Raw genomic sequence first — 14689 nt, forward strand, 5'->3', positions numbered from 1 at the left:
AGAGAGAGAGAGAATCTGAAACAGGCTCCAGGCTCGAGAGAGAGAGAGAGAGAGAGAGAAAGAGAGAGAGAGAGAATCTGAAACAGGCTCCAGGCTCTGAACTCTCAGCACAGAACGCGATGTGGGGCTCAATCTCGGGAACAGCGAAATCATGACCTAGGCTGATGTCGGACGCTTAATGAAATGAACCACCAGGCACCCTGTTTATTGTTTTTTTAAAAATGTTTTTATTTATTTTTGAGAGAGAGAGTGCACGCGTATGCACGCACGCACGGGTCAGGGTGGGGCAGACGGGGGGACAGAGGATCCCAAGCAGGCTCCACGCTGACAGCAGAGAGCCTGATGCAGGACTTGAACTCATGAACCGTGAGATCATGACCTGAGCTGAAGTCAGACACTTAACTGACTGAGCCACGCAGGTGCCCCTATTTTTGTTTATTGATACGAAATTCTCCTCATTGTTTCTGGTTGTGCTCCCTGTGCTGGAGCCCAGTCCCTCTGATGTTAATACAGCCGTTCTGCCATCCTTTGTCTTAGTCTTGGTGCGTCTTCTTACCCTTTGCTTGTGATGTACCGGCGTCTTCTTGGTTAGAGTGCATTTCTTGTTCGTTACTTACAGTTGGATTTGCTTCCTCTTTTTAAGTGTGTTTAGTTCACATACGTTCATAGGATGTTTCCAGTGTAATTATTTGTATGGCTGGTGTGTAGGCTGCCGTTCTGCTCTTTATTTTGTATTCATTTTTCTTACTTCCTCCTTTTTTCTACCTTCTTCTGGATGAATTGAGCATTTTTAAAAATTAGTAGACTTAAAAAAAAGTTAACGGACTTTATGTTTTAGAGCAGTTTCAGGTGTACAGAAATACCAAGCAGAAAGTATCGTTCCTGTGTACTCACCACCTCCTGACAGACACGGCTTCTCCTAGCATTAACGTCTTGCATTAGGATGATGTACTTGGTACAGCTGATAAGCCAATGCTAGTTTATTATTATTAGCTAAAGTCCAGAGTTTACGTCAGGGTTCTCTCTTGGTGGTGGACATTCTGTGGGTTTGGATGAATGTCTAATGGCACGTGTCCACCATTACAGTATCACATAGAGTGGTTTCTGTGCCTTAAAAATCCCCTGTGCTCCAGCCCTTCACCCTCTCTTCCTCGCAGACCCTTGACGACCGCTGCCCTTTTTAGTGGCTCCATGGTTTTGGCAGAATGCCAGCCAGTGACTGAAGACAGGCATTTACCATCTTCCCCGTTTTCGGAGTGGCTGGCGGTGGGAACACTGGCCGCCGTGTCCAGGCTGTGGGAGGGAGCCGCCATCTTCACCACCGTCCTGTGACCGGTGTCACCGTGGAAGGGTGGGTCCAGGTTCTTGAGGTACAGTGATGACTCATTTAGTATCCCCAGTGCCTTGTGAAGGGGCCCTTCCTCTCTCATTTGTAGATGAGAAAACCGGAGACCAGAGGAATTAAGGTCGCAGGAACCAAGGGGGGAGTTGGCCTCACATACCGGACGACGCCCCTCCACCTGAGTGTGGTCTCCCGTGGCGCTCCGTCCTTGCCCTCGTCCTTCCCCCCCTCTTCTCGGAGTGTGTAATGAGGACACGGAGGGTGTAAGTTTCAGCAGCGCCTCTAAGCTTACAGGGACAGCTAATGTGATAGATGACATAATCAAGATTCAGAATGAGTGCAGCTGCCTGGAATGCCACCCGAGAACCAATCAAGTGAGTGAGCGCAGAGCAATAAATGAGGAGCCCCACGTTCAAGTTCAAAAACGCAACCAGTCGTGCGGGTCGTTGAAAGCAGTTTGGATACTTCGGGGGGCCTGCGTCCAGTGAGGAGCCCTGGTCGTCCTTTGGCCTGGATCAGGGCAGTGGTCTCACACCCGACACCCCCGCGTCCGCTCTGCCCCTCGCAGCCACAGGCGTCTTCCAGAACGCGGATCCGGTAACCGCGGTCCTCCCCATGTCTGTGTCCCTACCTTCGTTCCACAGCTCTGCTCCCACGTGGTCTCCCAGCCTCGGAATGGTCTTCTCCTGCCTCACCACAGCCCCCCCTCTGCCCCTCCAGGTGTACTGGCCGTCATATAATGAGGACTCCTCGGCCCCCTCCTGGGAGGGTGCCCTGCTCTCGGCTGCTGCCAGGGCCGTCCTGCATCCTGCTCCCTTCTCTCTGCATCTCTGCTCAGGCCTCACCGTCCGCCTGGCCCCCAGGAGAGGCTCCCTGTTTCTGCGCTGTGATGGCAGGAGGGCTTCCCGGATCACAGTGAGCCGTCACATGCGCTCGCACGGCCTCTGTGACGATCATTTGCTTGACTCTTCTCTCTCTGTGAACAGAAGGGCCCTGTTTTTCTCCCCGACTGTGTCTCCCCGAAGACCACCCGGAGGGTCACTGCCTCCCGGGACTCAGTACATAGGACTCAGGGCCCGGCTTCCTTCCAGGGCCAGCATGTAGAGCAGAGCCAGCCGAGCGGTGGGGGGAGGCACGGAGGCAACAGGGGTAAGCTTCCTCGTGGCCTGCCCTGGTGGAGGTTAACGCCCCCGGCGGCGAGTCCTGGAGGCAGGTGTGAAATGTCCTCCAGGGAGCTCGTCAGAGACTCCGTGCCGGCTTCTCTTGAGAGCTCGTCACCTGGACACCCTCTGCCTGGCGTTTTTCAGAATTCCAGACTCTGGAAGGAACGCAGTTCAGCATAAGCTACACTGTCAGTTGAGGCACCCTGGGCGTTTCTTCCTTGTTAGGGAATGACGGGAACACTCCCGAAACACTCAGGCACCAGCCGAGGGAGGGAGGGCTGGCCTTGCACACAAGCCTGTCTGAGGACGGCAGTCCCATCTGTGCCGGGACTCGGCGTGTCGCCTGGCCCACGGCAGGATGCAGTAAGTGGTTCCTGGGGCAATGAAGGCGCTTACAGTCCGACACCGTAGGGCCGTGTATCGGATGCTGCGTTCCTTGCGGTAACCGGGGTGACGTCCCGATGGGCGAGCGCCGAGCGTGGCTGTGGCTGCCGCATTTGCTGTCTCACCTGTGTGCTGCCAGGGCCCCGTGGGACACTTTGTCCGGGGCTGTGCCAGATGGCCGGGGGGCGCCCGTAAGAGGTGAAGGCCACAGAAGTCTTTCAGGCCTGTGTTTGGGGAAAGGGCTTGCCGAGTTGTTTGGGGGCAGGTCCAGGGGGGTGAGGAGGGTACACTTGGTTTCAGAGTAAGAGGGAAGCCAAGTTCTGGAGGCGGACCAGGAGTCGGGGTTCTGGAGGCGGGGCCTCTGGAGGCGGGGCTCTGGAGGCGGGGCTCTGGAGGCGGGCCAGGAGGCGGGGGGTTCTGGAGGCGGACCAGGAGGCGGGGCTTTGGAGGCGGGGCTCTGGAGATGGGCCAGGAGGAGGGGTTCTGGAGGCGGACCAGGAGGCGGGGCTCTGGGGGCGGGGCTCTGGGGGCGGGGCTCTGGAGGCGGGCCAGGAGGAGGGGCTCTAGAGGCGGGCCAGGAGGCGGGGCTCTGGGGGCGGGACCAGGAGGCGGGGCTCTGGAGGCGGGCCAGGAGGCGGGGCTCTAGAGGCGGGGCTCTGGAGGCGGGCTCTGGAGGCGGGGCTCTAGAGGCGGGAACTCTGGAGGCGGGCCAGGAGGGCGGGGTTCTGGAGGCGGACCAGGAGGCGGGGCTCTGGAGGCGGGGCTCTGGAGGCGGGCCTGGAGGCGGGGCTGGTCCAGGGCACAGCCCCTGTCAGGTGCAGCGGGTTCCTAGTGCCCCTGGAGCTGCGTGCCTCAGTAGGTGGGTGCTGTGGGTCCTTCCAGCTGAGCCCCTGTGAATTTAATTTTCAGCTCTTACCTGAAGTGCTCCTTCAAAACATGTTATTCCTTTTCTCCTGAAGAGCACAGGAAGTGCTATTTGTTATTGCCAGAGTGTGAGGTGGAAGGTAGCAGATGCGAGGCCCCCTGTGTGCGCCTGCTTTGATGGTTTCTTGCGAACGCAGACTTTCCCCCCTGTAAACATTCCCCAAGAGGTCACTGTATTCCTCAGACCTTTCTTCCTCCCGCCAGTAAGTTTTGTGTATTGTATTCTTTTTGAAAGACATAGAATCAGATCTCAGTTTGGAAGGGTATGAATGTTTACTTTTTGTGAAGGGAGGGATATTATTACTGTTCACATTTCTATCAATGTGCAGCATCTCGTGTGCCCGTTCACCGCGTCACTTAGCAGATGTGTTCTGCACAAAGTGTGTGTGCAGGTGTGTTTGGACCGGGTGCTGGGGTGGTGTCCTGGCCTTGAGCAGGCAGAACCCGCGGTCTGATCAGAGGCGCTGCTCCTGTGGGGTCTTGGGCCGCGGGCACCCCCCTGGGAGGGCATGAGTGCCACGTGCCTCCCAGAGGGCTGTTGCTAGGGTCGCAGAATATTCCTCCCCGTACACCTTGTCCTTCCTTGGCAGGCCCTTCAAAGGCTGCCTGGCTGCTGAGTGGGGCCATCCACGGCCTGGGCCCCCTCCGCTGACCGATGTGGTCTCCTCGCTGGGCGCTGCCCTCCGAGCTCCATCTTGTCATCAGGGTCAGAGCCTGTCTGAAGGCCGGTCTTCTCTGCCTGTGACTCACATCCAGAATACCAAGCCCCTGCCCCATCAGTCTTTTCTGGTCCTTTTAAAATACAGATTTTTTTTTTTTTTTTTTTTTTTAATTTTAAAGGCTCTCAGCGTTTTCTTTTCACGTTGTTTGGATTTCCAAGAAAACCTATCTTCCCTACCTGGGTTTTGAACAAATTGAGAAATAAAACAAAATAGTGGCAGATGGAGACTGAGGAATACCTTTTATTTCTTTTAAATGAGAATCTTGAAATCCTATCTCAGTGTGAGAGCCAAATAAACTGGCTGACTGAATCCCAGGCTTACTCAGGCTTACCCACCCCGTCGGAGCCAGCACTGGGGCAGGGCAGGCCGACCGCCCACGCGGCAGAGCCGCCCTGGGGCGCCGAGTGGAGAGCTTTCCTGGGGAGCAGCCTTCCTGGGGGATTAGCTGGCTCTGAGCGGTGGAAGGAGGGCTGAGCCCACAGCCTGCCTATTCTGCTGGGTTTGGCTGCCGGGCTTAGCAGTTGAGAAGTTGCCTCTTTGCAGTGAGTGTTCTGGGGCTAGAGACGGTGCAGGAGTGTCTGCGGCTGAATTCCCCGGAGGAGGGGAGGAAGTCCACGGCCCGGCCCGTGAGGACGCACCAGCTCGAAGTGAAGCTCCTGCACCTTCGACCGTTCTCCTGGGACCCCTGGGGGAGGGTGTTGGAATGGCTCTCAGATTTGCCAGAACTGAGCGTTAATGGAATGATCTGCAAGGCGTCAGGGTCACTCTGCAATTTCTTCCTCATCCTGAACCATATACAGGTCTGCTCTTGGTCCCGGCTCATCAGACGTTCTGCTGGGCAGTGGGATGACAGCCTATAGACTTCCAACCAGGCAGTGCGCTCCAAATTTGAATATAAATCTCCTTCTGTTATCCAGTTTCCAGGGAGAAATGAAGTCTCGAAGGCTAACCCTTGCAAAAGCTCAAGTCCAAGCCCCAAATTTCTTTTCCCTGTTATGCTCTGTCCTTAATGGGTGCTGCTGCGTCGGGACGTGCACGGCTCCTTCAGGCCCAGGAGTCCTGCCCATTAAACAGGAGTCCCTGACAGGCCTCGCTTCTCCAGAGCTCAGGGTTTAGCAGGACACACAGGCGTGTCACCAGATCTTGGAGACGGTCATGCCAGGCACCCGAGGGGCCCCCTCGGGAGCGCCCATGTTTTTGTGCCTCGGTGTTGCTCTGGGTTAGGTCGGTGCACGCAACTCTTCCTGGTCTTGCCCTCGCAGAGACGCCCTGGCTTGGAGCCTGGAGCCTGTCACTCGAAATCCACTTGGGGGACATGGCCCGGTGAGCGATCGGGGCCAACGCTGTCCATTTTCCATGTCCGTGGGGAAAAAACCCTCACTGCCTTGTAGGCACTTTTTTTTTTTAAAGAGAGAGAGAGAGAGAGAGAGAGAGAGAGATCGAGATTGAGAATGAGCAGGGGAGAGGGGCAGAGGGAGAGGAAGAGAGTCCTAAGCAGGCTCCACGCTCAGTGCAGAGCCCAATGTGGGGCTTGAACTCACGACCCTGGGATCATGACTTCAGCCCAAATCAAGAGTCAGACGCTTAACCAACCGAGCCCCGAGGCGCCCTTCATCCTTTTATTTCAGTGGGTCCCTGGGGCCCCGGTAAAAAACATCGTCCAAACCTTCCGTATCCATTTCCTGTTGCTGTTGTAACAAATCACCACAGGCTTAGTGGCTTAAAAACAACACAGGTTATTTAGTATCTCGCGGTTCTGGAGGCCAGGGTTCTGATGTGTGTCTCTTGGGGCTAAACCAAGGTGTGGGCCGGGCCACATCCTTCCCGGAGGCTCCAGGGAGAACTCATAACCTTGGCTTTTCCCAGCCGGCGCCCTTGGCTCCGGCCCCTTTCTCCATCTTCAGAGCTGCCATGGCGGGTCGAGTCTTTCTTGCGCTCACACAAACTCTCCTCCTCCCCTTCTACTTGTCAGGACCCCGTGACCACAGTGGGATAACTCCTCATGGTCAGTGGATCAACACCTCCGTCCCTTTGGCCGGCTCGGACATGGACCTCTTTGGGGTTGTCTCTGCCTTGCCTGTGTATCCCCGTGTGAACGCTTGTGCCTGTGGGAGCCCAGTGGCTCTTCGGAGGGTGACCGGAGGCTGGCTGGGGCCCCGTCCTTGTTTCTCGCACCTCTGGTGCCTTGGACCCGCCAGCCTTTTCCCCTGACCTGGTTTCCTGGTCAGGAAGGCCTAGAAGGCAGCATTATTCTCACGGTATGGATGACAAAACAAGCCCCGAGAGGGGATGTCGCTTGCCAAGGCCACACAGCTCCTGAGTAGTAGAGCAGGAATCCCTTTCCAGGTCCGTCTGACCGAGGACTTGTCCCACTCGATGCCTTCACCTTCTTCACCGGCTTCACTAAGAATGGTCTCACACTCACACTCTCCTCGTGCAGTGGCCGTGTCATTGGCCCTTGGACCGTGGGCGTGACGCCAGCACCGTCGGTACCGGCCCGGCCACCGTTCCGCACCTGCTCCTGCGGCGACACCGAGTCCCTCCTGCCCGTGCGCCAGCCAGGCAGCGGCACCCAGCATGCACTTCTCAGGGAGCCTGTTTGTTCACTGTGGGTTTTGTTTAATGTTTACTTATTTTTGAGAGAGACAGAAAGACAGAGCTTGAGCAGGGGAGGGGTAGAGAGGGGGGGAGACACAGAATCCGAAACAGGCTTCAGGCTCTGAGCTGTCAGCACAGAGCGTGACACGGGGTTCGAACCCACAAACCGCGAGATCATGACCTGAGCCGAAGTCGGCCGCTTAACCGACTGAGCCACCCAGGCGCCCCCCCCACCCCGTTTGTTCACTTTAAATGTAAACGTCTACGTTAACATGAAGAGATGCTCCAGTGAATACCCCTGAGATGGGTGTGCCCACCCTCTGATGTCAGGAAGGGGCTGGACCCGACCTCGAACCGGATCGCGCTGTGGGTTGGCCTTGTGACGCGGTCTGGTGTGTAACACGTGAGTCTAGTTGGGGAACTCGTTCTGCTGTGAAAGCGTTCACCTTTGCTCCACTGCCTTTTCCCCCTCGGAACGTGTGTTTTATTTTCTACCCATGTGACAGCCGCTGTTATTTTCCCCGTAGGACAACTATACCTTTGCCCAGCCTGGGATTCAAATGAAGGTGAAAATGTTGGAAGAGCTGGTGAGCCGGATTGACGGTAAGCCCACTTCCTGAGCACCCACCTCCCTGAGGGCCACGCGGGGTGGGGTGGGGGCGGGGGGAGGTGGGCGCGAGGCTTGGGGCTCGGGCTTGGCCCCCCGGCCCCGGCGATGCTGTCCTCACTCGGCCCGTGGGGCCCGGCTCCCTCAGGGCAGGGCTGGGCATTCTTCTGGGCCAGAGCCTCTCCCTTCCCATGATTAAGGCGATGTAATCAGAATTCAGCGCAGGCACTTTGCAGGGAATAATGAGCGCGTACCAGAAGCGGGCAGATCTCACTCCTTATTAAGCCCTATGATTGTCATAATCTGGGCGACAGCATGGTTGTTTATGGCTGTCCTTTGGCACTCTGTTCCCTGCCTTTGTGCATCATTTTGCTACCAAGGATGCTGGCATAATTTCTCCATGGAATCCAATTAATTACCGAGTCTGGAAGTAACATCTTTAATATTATGGAAAAATTACAGTGTGTGCTCGGCCATTCTAGATTATGTTTTCATATTTAAGTGGGGGCTTTGAAATACTTTTTACGTTCATTCTTGAAATAATTTCCCCTATACATCATAGGGGAACTGCCTGTGATACTGCAGCAGCAGAGTTTAATGAAATGAAAGTTGGGAGATAATGCCTGCCCATCCCGGGCATATTCTCCTGACAGCTTGTTACATTAACGAACAGAGCATTAATGAAGTGATACCGAGCAGAACGAGGCGTGGATTTGTGACGCCAGCCGGTCAGCGGTGAGGTACAGAGAAGAGAAAGGCTCTTTCATGAAGAGCCTCACGTGAGCTTTGCAGGTGACTTCACCGAATGTGTCGAGAGATCGTACTGTGCTTAGGATGTGATGGGGTGGTGGGCGTTCCAGCCATCGCCCCCGGAAAGGCACTCGGTTTGGGGAACTGTTGGATGACATTATAAAATGGAGTCATACAAGTTACAAACTCCATTCTGTTCCTTGGTTGAATCTGATTTTCGATGATGGATCTAATGGTTATTATCCGATTTCCATACGATGAAGTTTTTCACGGTTCTTCCAATAATACTTTATTGATTCAGTATATTTAGCTGCTTTCCAACCTGTCTGTTCAAAATACTGTTTCCTGCTTCTGTAACTGCACTCACTCTTAACCGTGTGACGAGATCTCTGCGAGATGGCTGGTTTTCCCCACCGGCAGCTTCCCGGCTGCCCCCAGTCTCCTTACGTTGTCTCCTTAGTTCTTGTTCCTTACGTTCTTGGAAACAGGATTTGCAGTGGATGTGAATTACACATCCTTAGCAGCTTCTTCTCTTCTTGTGTCCCTCGGAAGACGTATTTTATACTTTCCTGGAAGTTGGAAGGTTGTATTTAGTGTTCATCTGTTCCCGTGCTGCAGTTTGGGGAGACACTCAGATTGATTTTCTCCGTCACTGTGGTTTAGAAAGAGGCCCGTTGCAGATTTTCTGGAAGATTGTTTGAAAGAGCAGCAACGGTGACCAAAGGAATCCCAACCAAAGGTGTACTTTTCATTAATCACGTTTTCAGCATAATTTCCGAGGAGGGTACTGATCCAGCAGTTTTTTGTTTAAAGGATCAGTTCTTCATGACAGAGAAGATTTGTTTAATAGTAGGTAACACCATGTAGCCTATCTGTAACCGTTGCTCTGATGAAACCTGAAATCCCCAGATGACCTGTAGATACCCAGGCTTTCCAAGCAGAAAGTACACATGGTTGGCAGAGGTCGGGCCTCTGGCCGGTGGGCACCAGGACCCTCACAACTGCTCGGGAGGAGAACCTGCCAGCCTCAGCTGCGTGAAGGTCACCCTCCCCCCGTTTCATTGCTCACCTCTTGGAGAGAGAAATTGTGGACTTGGAACTTTTGCAGGGACTGTAAAGATTTTATGAAGGGCAAGATGTGTTAGGAAGGCAAAATTGCTTTAAAAAAAAAAAAGCTAATGCCTCATTTCTGCATTTGGGGAGAGGACGGTATTTATTTCAGAACTTTTTGGCACTTTGGTGAAGGAGCACACCTACACGGGCTGGTTGATTAAGAACGTGAAGTTATTACACGGATAAAACTGGAAAATTCAAATTCACCGGTGGTGGTGGACCAGACGATTTCAGCCAAGCTGCCCACTGCACAAACTGGAGAGGATTTGTTTTAAAGCTAGCAAACAAAGGGAAGCAAGAAGGAAGAAGAAAAGACGAGAAAAGACAGGAAAGAGAAGAAGAAAGAAAGAAGAAGAGAAGGAAAAGAAAGAAGAAAGAAAGAAAGAAAAGAAAGAAAAGAAAGAAAGAAAGAAAGAAAAGGAAAGAAAGAAAGAAAGAGAAAGAAAAGAAAGAAAAGAAAGAGAAAGAGCATAAAGGAAACGTTTCTCCAAAGCATTGAACTGCCAACAAAAAGACAAAACTTGCTGGCTACATTCTAAGAGAATTCTGGAGCCCGGAGAGATGAGCCCAGCACTGAAGGCTGCTATTATTCTGGGGGCATCTGCTAATCTGGAAAAACAGTCCTGGCTGGAATTGTTGCTTTGATGTCTCCTACAGTGAGTGAGTTCAACCCAAACCCTAGCTACCCAGGACAGAGAATATGAGAAATGCCTGTAACTGTTCTGGGACCACGCAGAGGGGCCATGAGGGAAAAATTGGAATCGGTTCTCATACAGTCTCGTAATCTTGGTTCACGTCACCTGGGAGGACCAGGGTTGTTTGAACCTCAATCACGGTACTTCTCTATGGAGGACTCACAGTGCCTAAGAGAAGCGAGGCAAACTCTTTCCTGGAGCAAGGTCCCAGAACTGAATTCTTTCAAATAATACGATGTGCATCCAATCAAAGCTTATCACCTATTCGAAACTCCTTAAGTAAGTCCAAGTAGAAACAACAGGTAACAGAAACTGGTCCACAAAAAAATGTGCTTTTGTAATTCTTAGGCATATACCATGAAACCGTTATCCTTACTCTGTACAAAGAAATAAAATCAAGTAAGCTTGAAAGCTGAAAGGTCTGCAGGGGAATAGGAAACTGTATAATTTTGTCCGAGAGACTTGAAAACATGCCAAATAGGATTTCTGGAATTGCAAATGTGATAATCAAATTAAAAGCTTAGTGGTTAGAAACAGATAAAGAGAACATTAGTGAACTGGAAGGTGGTTGGAAGGAAATAGCCATAATAAAACCCGGAGGGTAAGAATATGGAAATCACAGAAGGCAGGACATGTAGAGGGTGTGGGCAGGAAGCCTGATGTACATTTGTTTGGAGACACAGGAGGAGAAGAGAGAGAATGAGTAAGACTTTGAAGAGATGGTAACTTGAGATATTTTCCAAAAGTACCGAAATGCACCAGTTCACAGACTTAAGAGACCAGTGGATCCAGAGGAGAATTACTAATGGGAAAACTGCATCCTCATGAAGTTTAATGAAACTAAAGACAAAGTCGTAAAGCATCTGGAGAAAAGTTATTTTCTAAGAACGGCTGTTTGAAAACTGACTTCTCAACAAAGATAGGAGAAGATAGCCTCAACATGCTGCAAGAGTGTAACTCTAGAGTCTTCATCCAGCCAGAATATCTGTCAGGAGTGAATTGGGAATTCCAGAAGGCCACCTACCTGCGCTGTTTTGCGCTACCTCTGAGAAACCGTGCAAATCAACACGCGCAGCAAATAAAAGCACACACAAGCTACTCTTGCATCAGAAGTAGAACTCAGATCCCCTGTAAGTGGGTAAATCATCGTCCAACCCCAGCCTGTGGGGAGGGGCAGGTGGTCAGTGTGAGAAGTCTCTGGACAAAGGAGAGGGTATGGCACCCTCAGGGGAAAAAGAACCACCATGCCCTCTGCTTCTCTGGGACGATTAGATGTGAACTCTCACACACGGTGTACGATGTGCACGGCCTGGTCCAGAGGTGCATCGAGACGCACATTGGCCAAGCCTCTAAAAATCCGGGTTGGGTGGAAGCCGATTGTCACTGTTACAGTCATGACAGGCTCACCGATACCTTGTGAACAAACAGCCTGTACATCTCAGCAGCCTAAACAGCGAGCGCATCCCTTGTGGCTTGGCCGGAGGTCCCGCGTTGTTTTCACTCTGGCACTCAGGCTGAGGCTCAGCCGCCATCAGGAGTGTTCTGCCCAGTTCCCGTGATGGAAGGAAAAGCATTCTGGGGAGGACTCACAGGTGCTTAATGCTTCCGGCAGTAAGTGGTTCCTACAGCTGTGCTGTGTTTCGTTGGCCGAACCAAGTCATGCGCTGTGACAAAAGTCAGGGGCAAAGGGAAGGGGAGAGCCCAGTGCCAGGGTGGACAGAGACGCGCGTGCACCAGCACAGACGTGCCCACGGGCAGGAGCATGTGCCCTCAGCGTGTCTGTTCCCTGCTTACCACGTGATGTTTGTACGTAAAAGCGTAAGTTCACGCCAGTTATTTAGAAATTTGCTGCTGTAATAACGAACAGAGGTTAACACTCGTGCAGTGAGAATCTCAGCACGCGAAGCACCTTTGGGGATTTTTGCCCCACCTCACACCTAGCATGTACGTGCATTTGAAAGAAATGTCACATTTTTGCGGCATATTCAGATGATGTGCCTTGTGCATTTATCGTCCTTATGTCCATTACCTCTGATGTTAACTTGCGAGAGCCCACGATCTCCAGTGAACCCCAAGTTCGGCCTCTGAGCCCTTCCAAAGGCTGCATTCAGAGCCCTGTGGCCGAAACCTGGGGGCAGCCGCACCGCGGGCTTTGTTGTCATGCATCTTTGTGTTGTAAGATGATATAAGTTGTTTTTAATGTTTATTCATTTCTGAGTGAGAGAACACAAGCGGGTACACAGCAGAGAGAGAGAGAGAGAGAGGGAGACACAGAATCCGACGCAGGCTCCAGGCTCCGAGCTGTCAGCACAGAGCCTGACAAGAGGCTTGAACCACAAACTGTGAGATCATGACCTGAGCCAAAGTCGGCCGCTTAACCGACTGAGCCACCCAGGTGCCCTTGTCATAAGATGATATAAATGAAATCCTTGCCACATCTTTTGTTTAAAAATCTAAGGGAGAGCCTATGTCAGCATTAAAAAGGAATATTTCAAGATACACAGCATTAGCAGGTTCTGGGTATGTCCGTGTTTGTTTTTTTTCAGAAGACTTAAAATCAGATCCTAGAGAATTGCTTCATAGATTAGTGTCCCGTGGGGCGCAAAATGGGCACAGAAGGGGAAGCCAGGGGATCGTTCCTGGTGATGGGCTGGCCTTAGGACAGAGCTGGGACTGTCATCCGCCCTCCTGATGGCCCAGAACTCCTTGCTGTCCCCGGGGCCCTGGGTCTGCTTGGCTCTGCTCTGAAATTGTTTCCAGAGACAATAAACCCAAGAGGCCCCAGTGGGCCAGAAGGAGGAGAGAAATCTGGTCGTCATTCAGTCAGTCTGAGCCAAGATCTTCGGCAGATGTCGGCCCAGAGATCTCCATCTTTGGCGTTAGGCCTGTCTCCAGGCTGCTCGGGAAGGCCAGAGCCAGCCACCAGAAATGGCCCCGCTCTCGGCGTTCTGATCCAGACCATGCCTTCTCTCCTTTGGTGAAGAACAGATAAATCCTTCCTCCTACCTGGTCTCAGCAGTGCCAGATTGAGCACACGAAAGTAAGCGCCCGGGGTAAATTTGAATTTCACATAATAATACCTTTTTAGCATAAGCACGGCACACACTGAAATTCAGAATTCACTGGGCCGCCGGTACCTCCCCGGGCAGCTCTATGCCAGCTGAGCTCAGCGCGGGGCCACATCAGATCGAGACCCGGTCCCGAGCCCCGGGCTGCCTGTGCGGCTTGGGTCACTGGTGGTGGTGAGAAATCCTGCCTTACACAGGATATCTGGGCTATCTGAAATTAAAGACACATGCGTGTACTCTTGCACACACACGCCCTCACACACGCCCTCACACGTACACACCTACGTCTCCCCCAGGTGTGGTTCCTTCCTGACGTGGTTACTGTGTCTGAAGCCAGTACTTTCCGGTTTTCTCTGGAGCCCCGCTGATGCTCAGCACGTCCCCGTTGCCCGCCGTGTCAGAGGAGGGGCCGCTTTGTCCTCCACCAGGAATCGTCCCCTGAGCCGTAAGCCGCCGCGCTCGCTGGACTTGACGCTGCAGATGTGCTGATGCCGCCGGTCGCTGGGCGGTTTTCACACGCAGTTGTTCTCCTTCGTTAGGTTCGGTCGGTTTCTGACCCCCGAATTGGGATTCTCTGACAGGCTGATCTAGGAGCCCTGGACCGCCCTGTGAGTGAGCCCACCGTCGCGCAGGGGCTCACTGCCCTGGGGGTGCCGGGGTTTTCCTGTGCGGTCACTGTGGACGTGACCTTTTGAGATCCGCTGGCCCAGGGCTGTGCAGGACGCGTGCCGTGTTGACCCGTGTCAGTCGAGTACGGGCGGTCTCGGGGAAGGCCTGGCCTCTCCGCCTTGAGTCGCTCAACGGGATTTGCCCCTCGTCCCCGCTGCCTCGATGTTCTGCCGGGAACAGCAACTGGACGTCCAGGTGCGGCTTCCAGACCCTTCACAGGTTGAACCAGCCCCCCCTCCTCGAGCAGCTCCAGGCCGGCCCGGGTGGACCCTTTGCTTTCCGTCAGTCAGTGCACATGGTCCCAGCTTCCGCTCCGCTCCTGGTTCTCGTCGTGGCCTTTGCCTGAAACCCTCTTCTCCCCCTGCGGCTTCTGTCCCCCGCAGCCAGGGTCCTAGCGCTCCCTCTGAGCACCACGCACACAGAAAGCGGCCACAGGAGACGGAAGGAGTTTGCTGCGTGGAGGTGGGTAGCCGGTGTAGAGTGAGTGCCAGACGGGACTTCAGGGAGCCAAGAGTGGGGCAGGTGACCAGTGCCCGGAGCCGGAGATCGTGGGGTGCAGCCTGGGAAGCGCTTTGTGAATCGTGTGCTCGGTGACCCCACGTGCCTGCCATGGAGGGGAGTCTGCAGGAGGCCCCCCCTTGTGCCGGAGCCTGG

At 53.5% G+C, this 14689-nt stretch overlaps 1 protein-coding gene across 1 annotated transcript in view; it reads left to right on the forward strand.

Annotated features, from left to right (window-relative positions):
• The window catches only part of TBC1D22A (TBC1 domain family member 22A), a 324756-nt gene that overhangs the window by 197505 nt on the left and 112562 nt on the right, over positions 1–14689 (forward strand). The window contains 1 exon segment of the mRNA XM_030322325.1: positions 7661–7736. Within this exon segment, the coding sequence (XP_030178185.1) occupies positions 7661–7736 (76 nt within the window).

This window comes from Lynx canadensis, chromosome B4, assembly GCF_007474595.2.
Source record: "Lynx canadensis isolate LIC74 chromosome B4, mLynCan4.pri.v2, whole genome shotgun sequence".
Lineage (NCBI taxonomy): Eukaryota > Metazoa > Chordata > Mammalia > Carnivora > Felidae > Lynx > Lynx canadensis.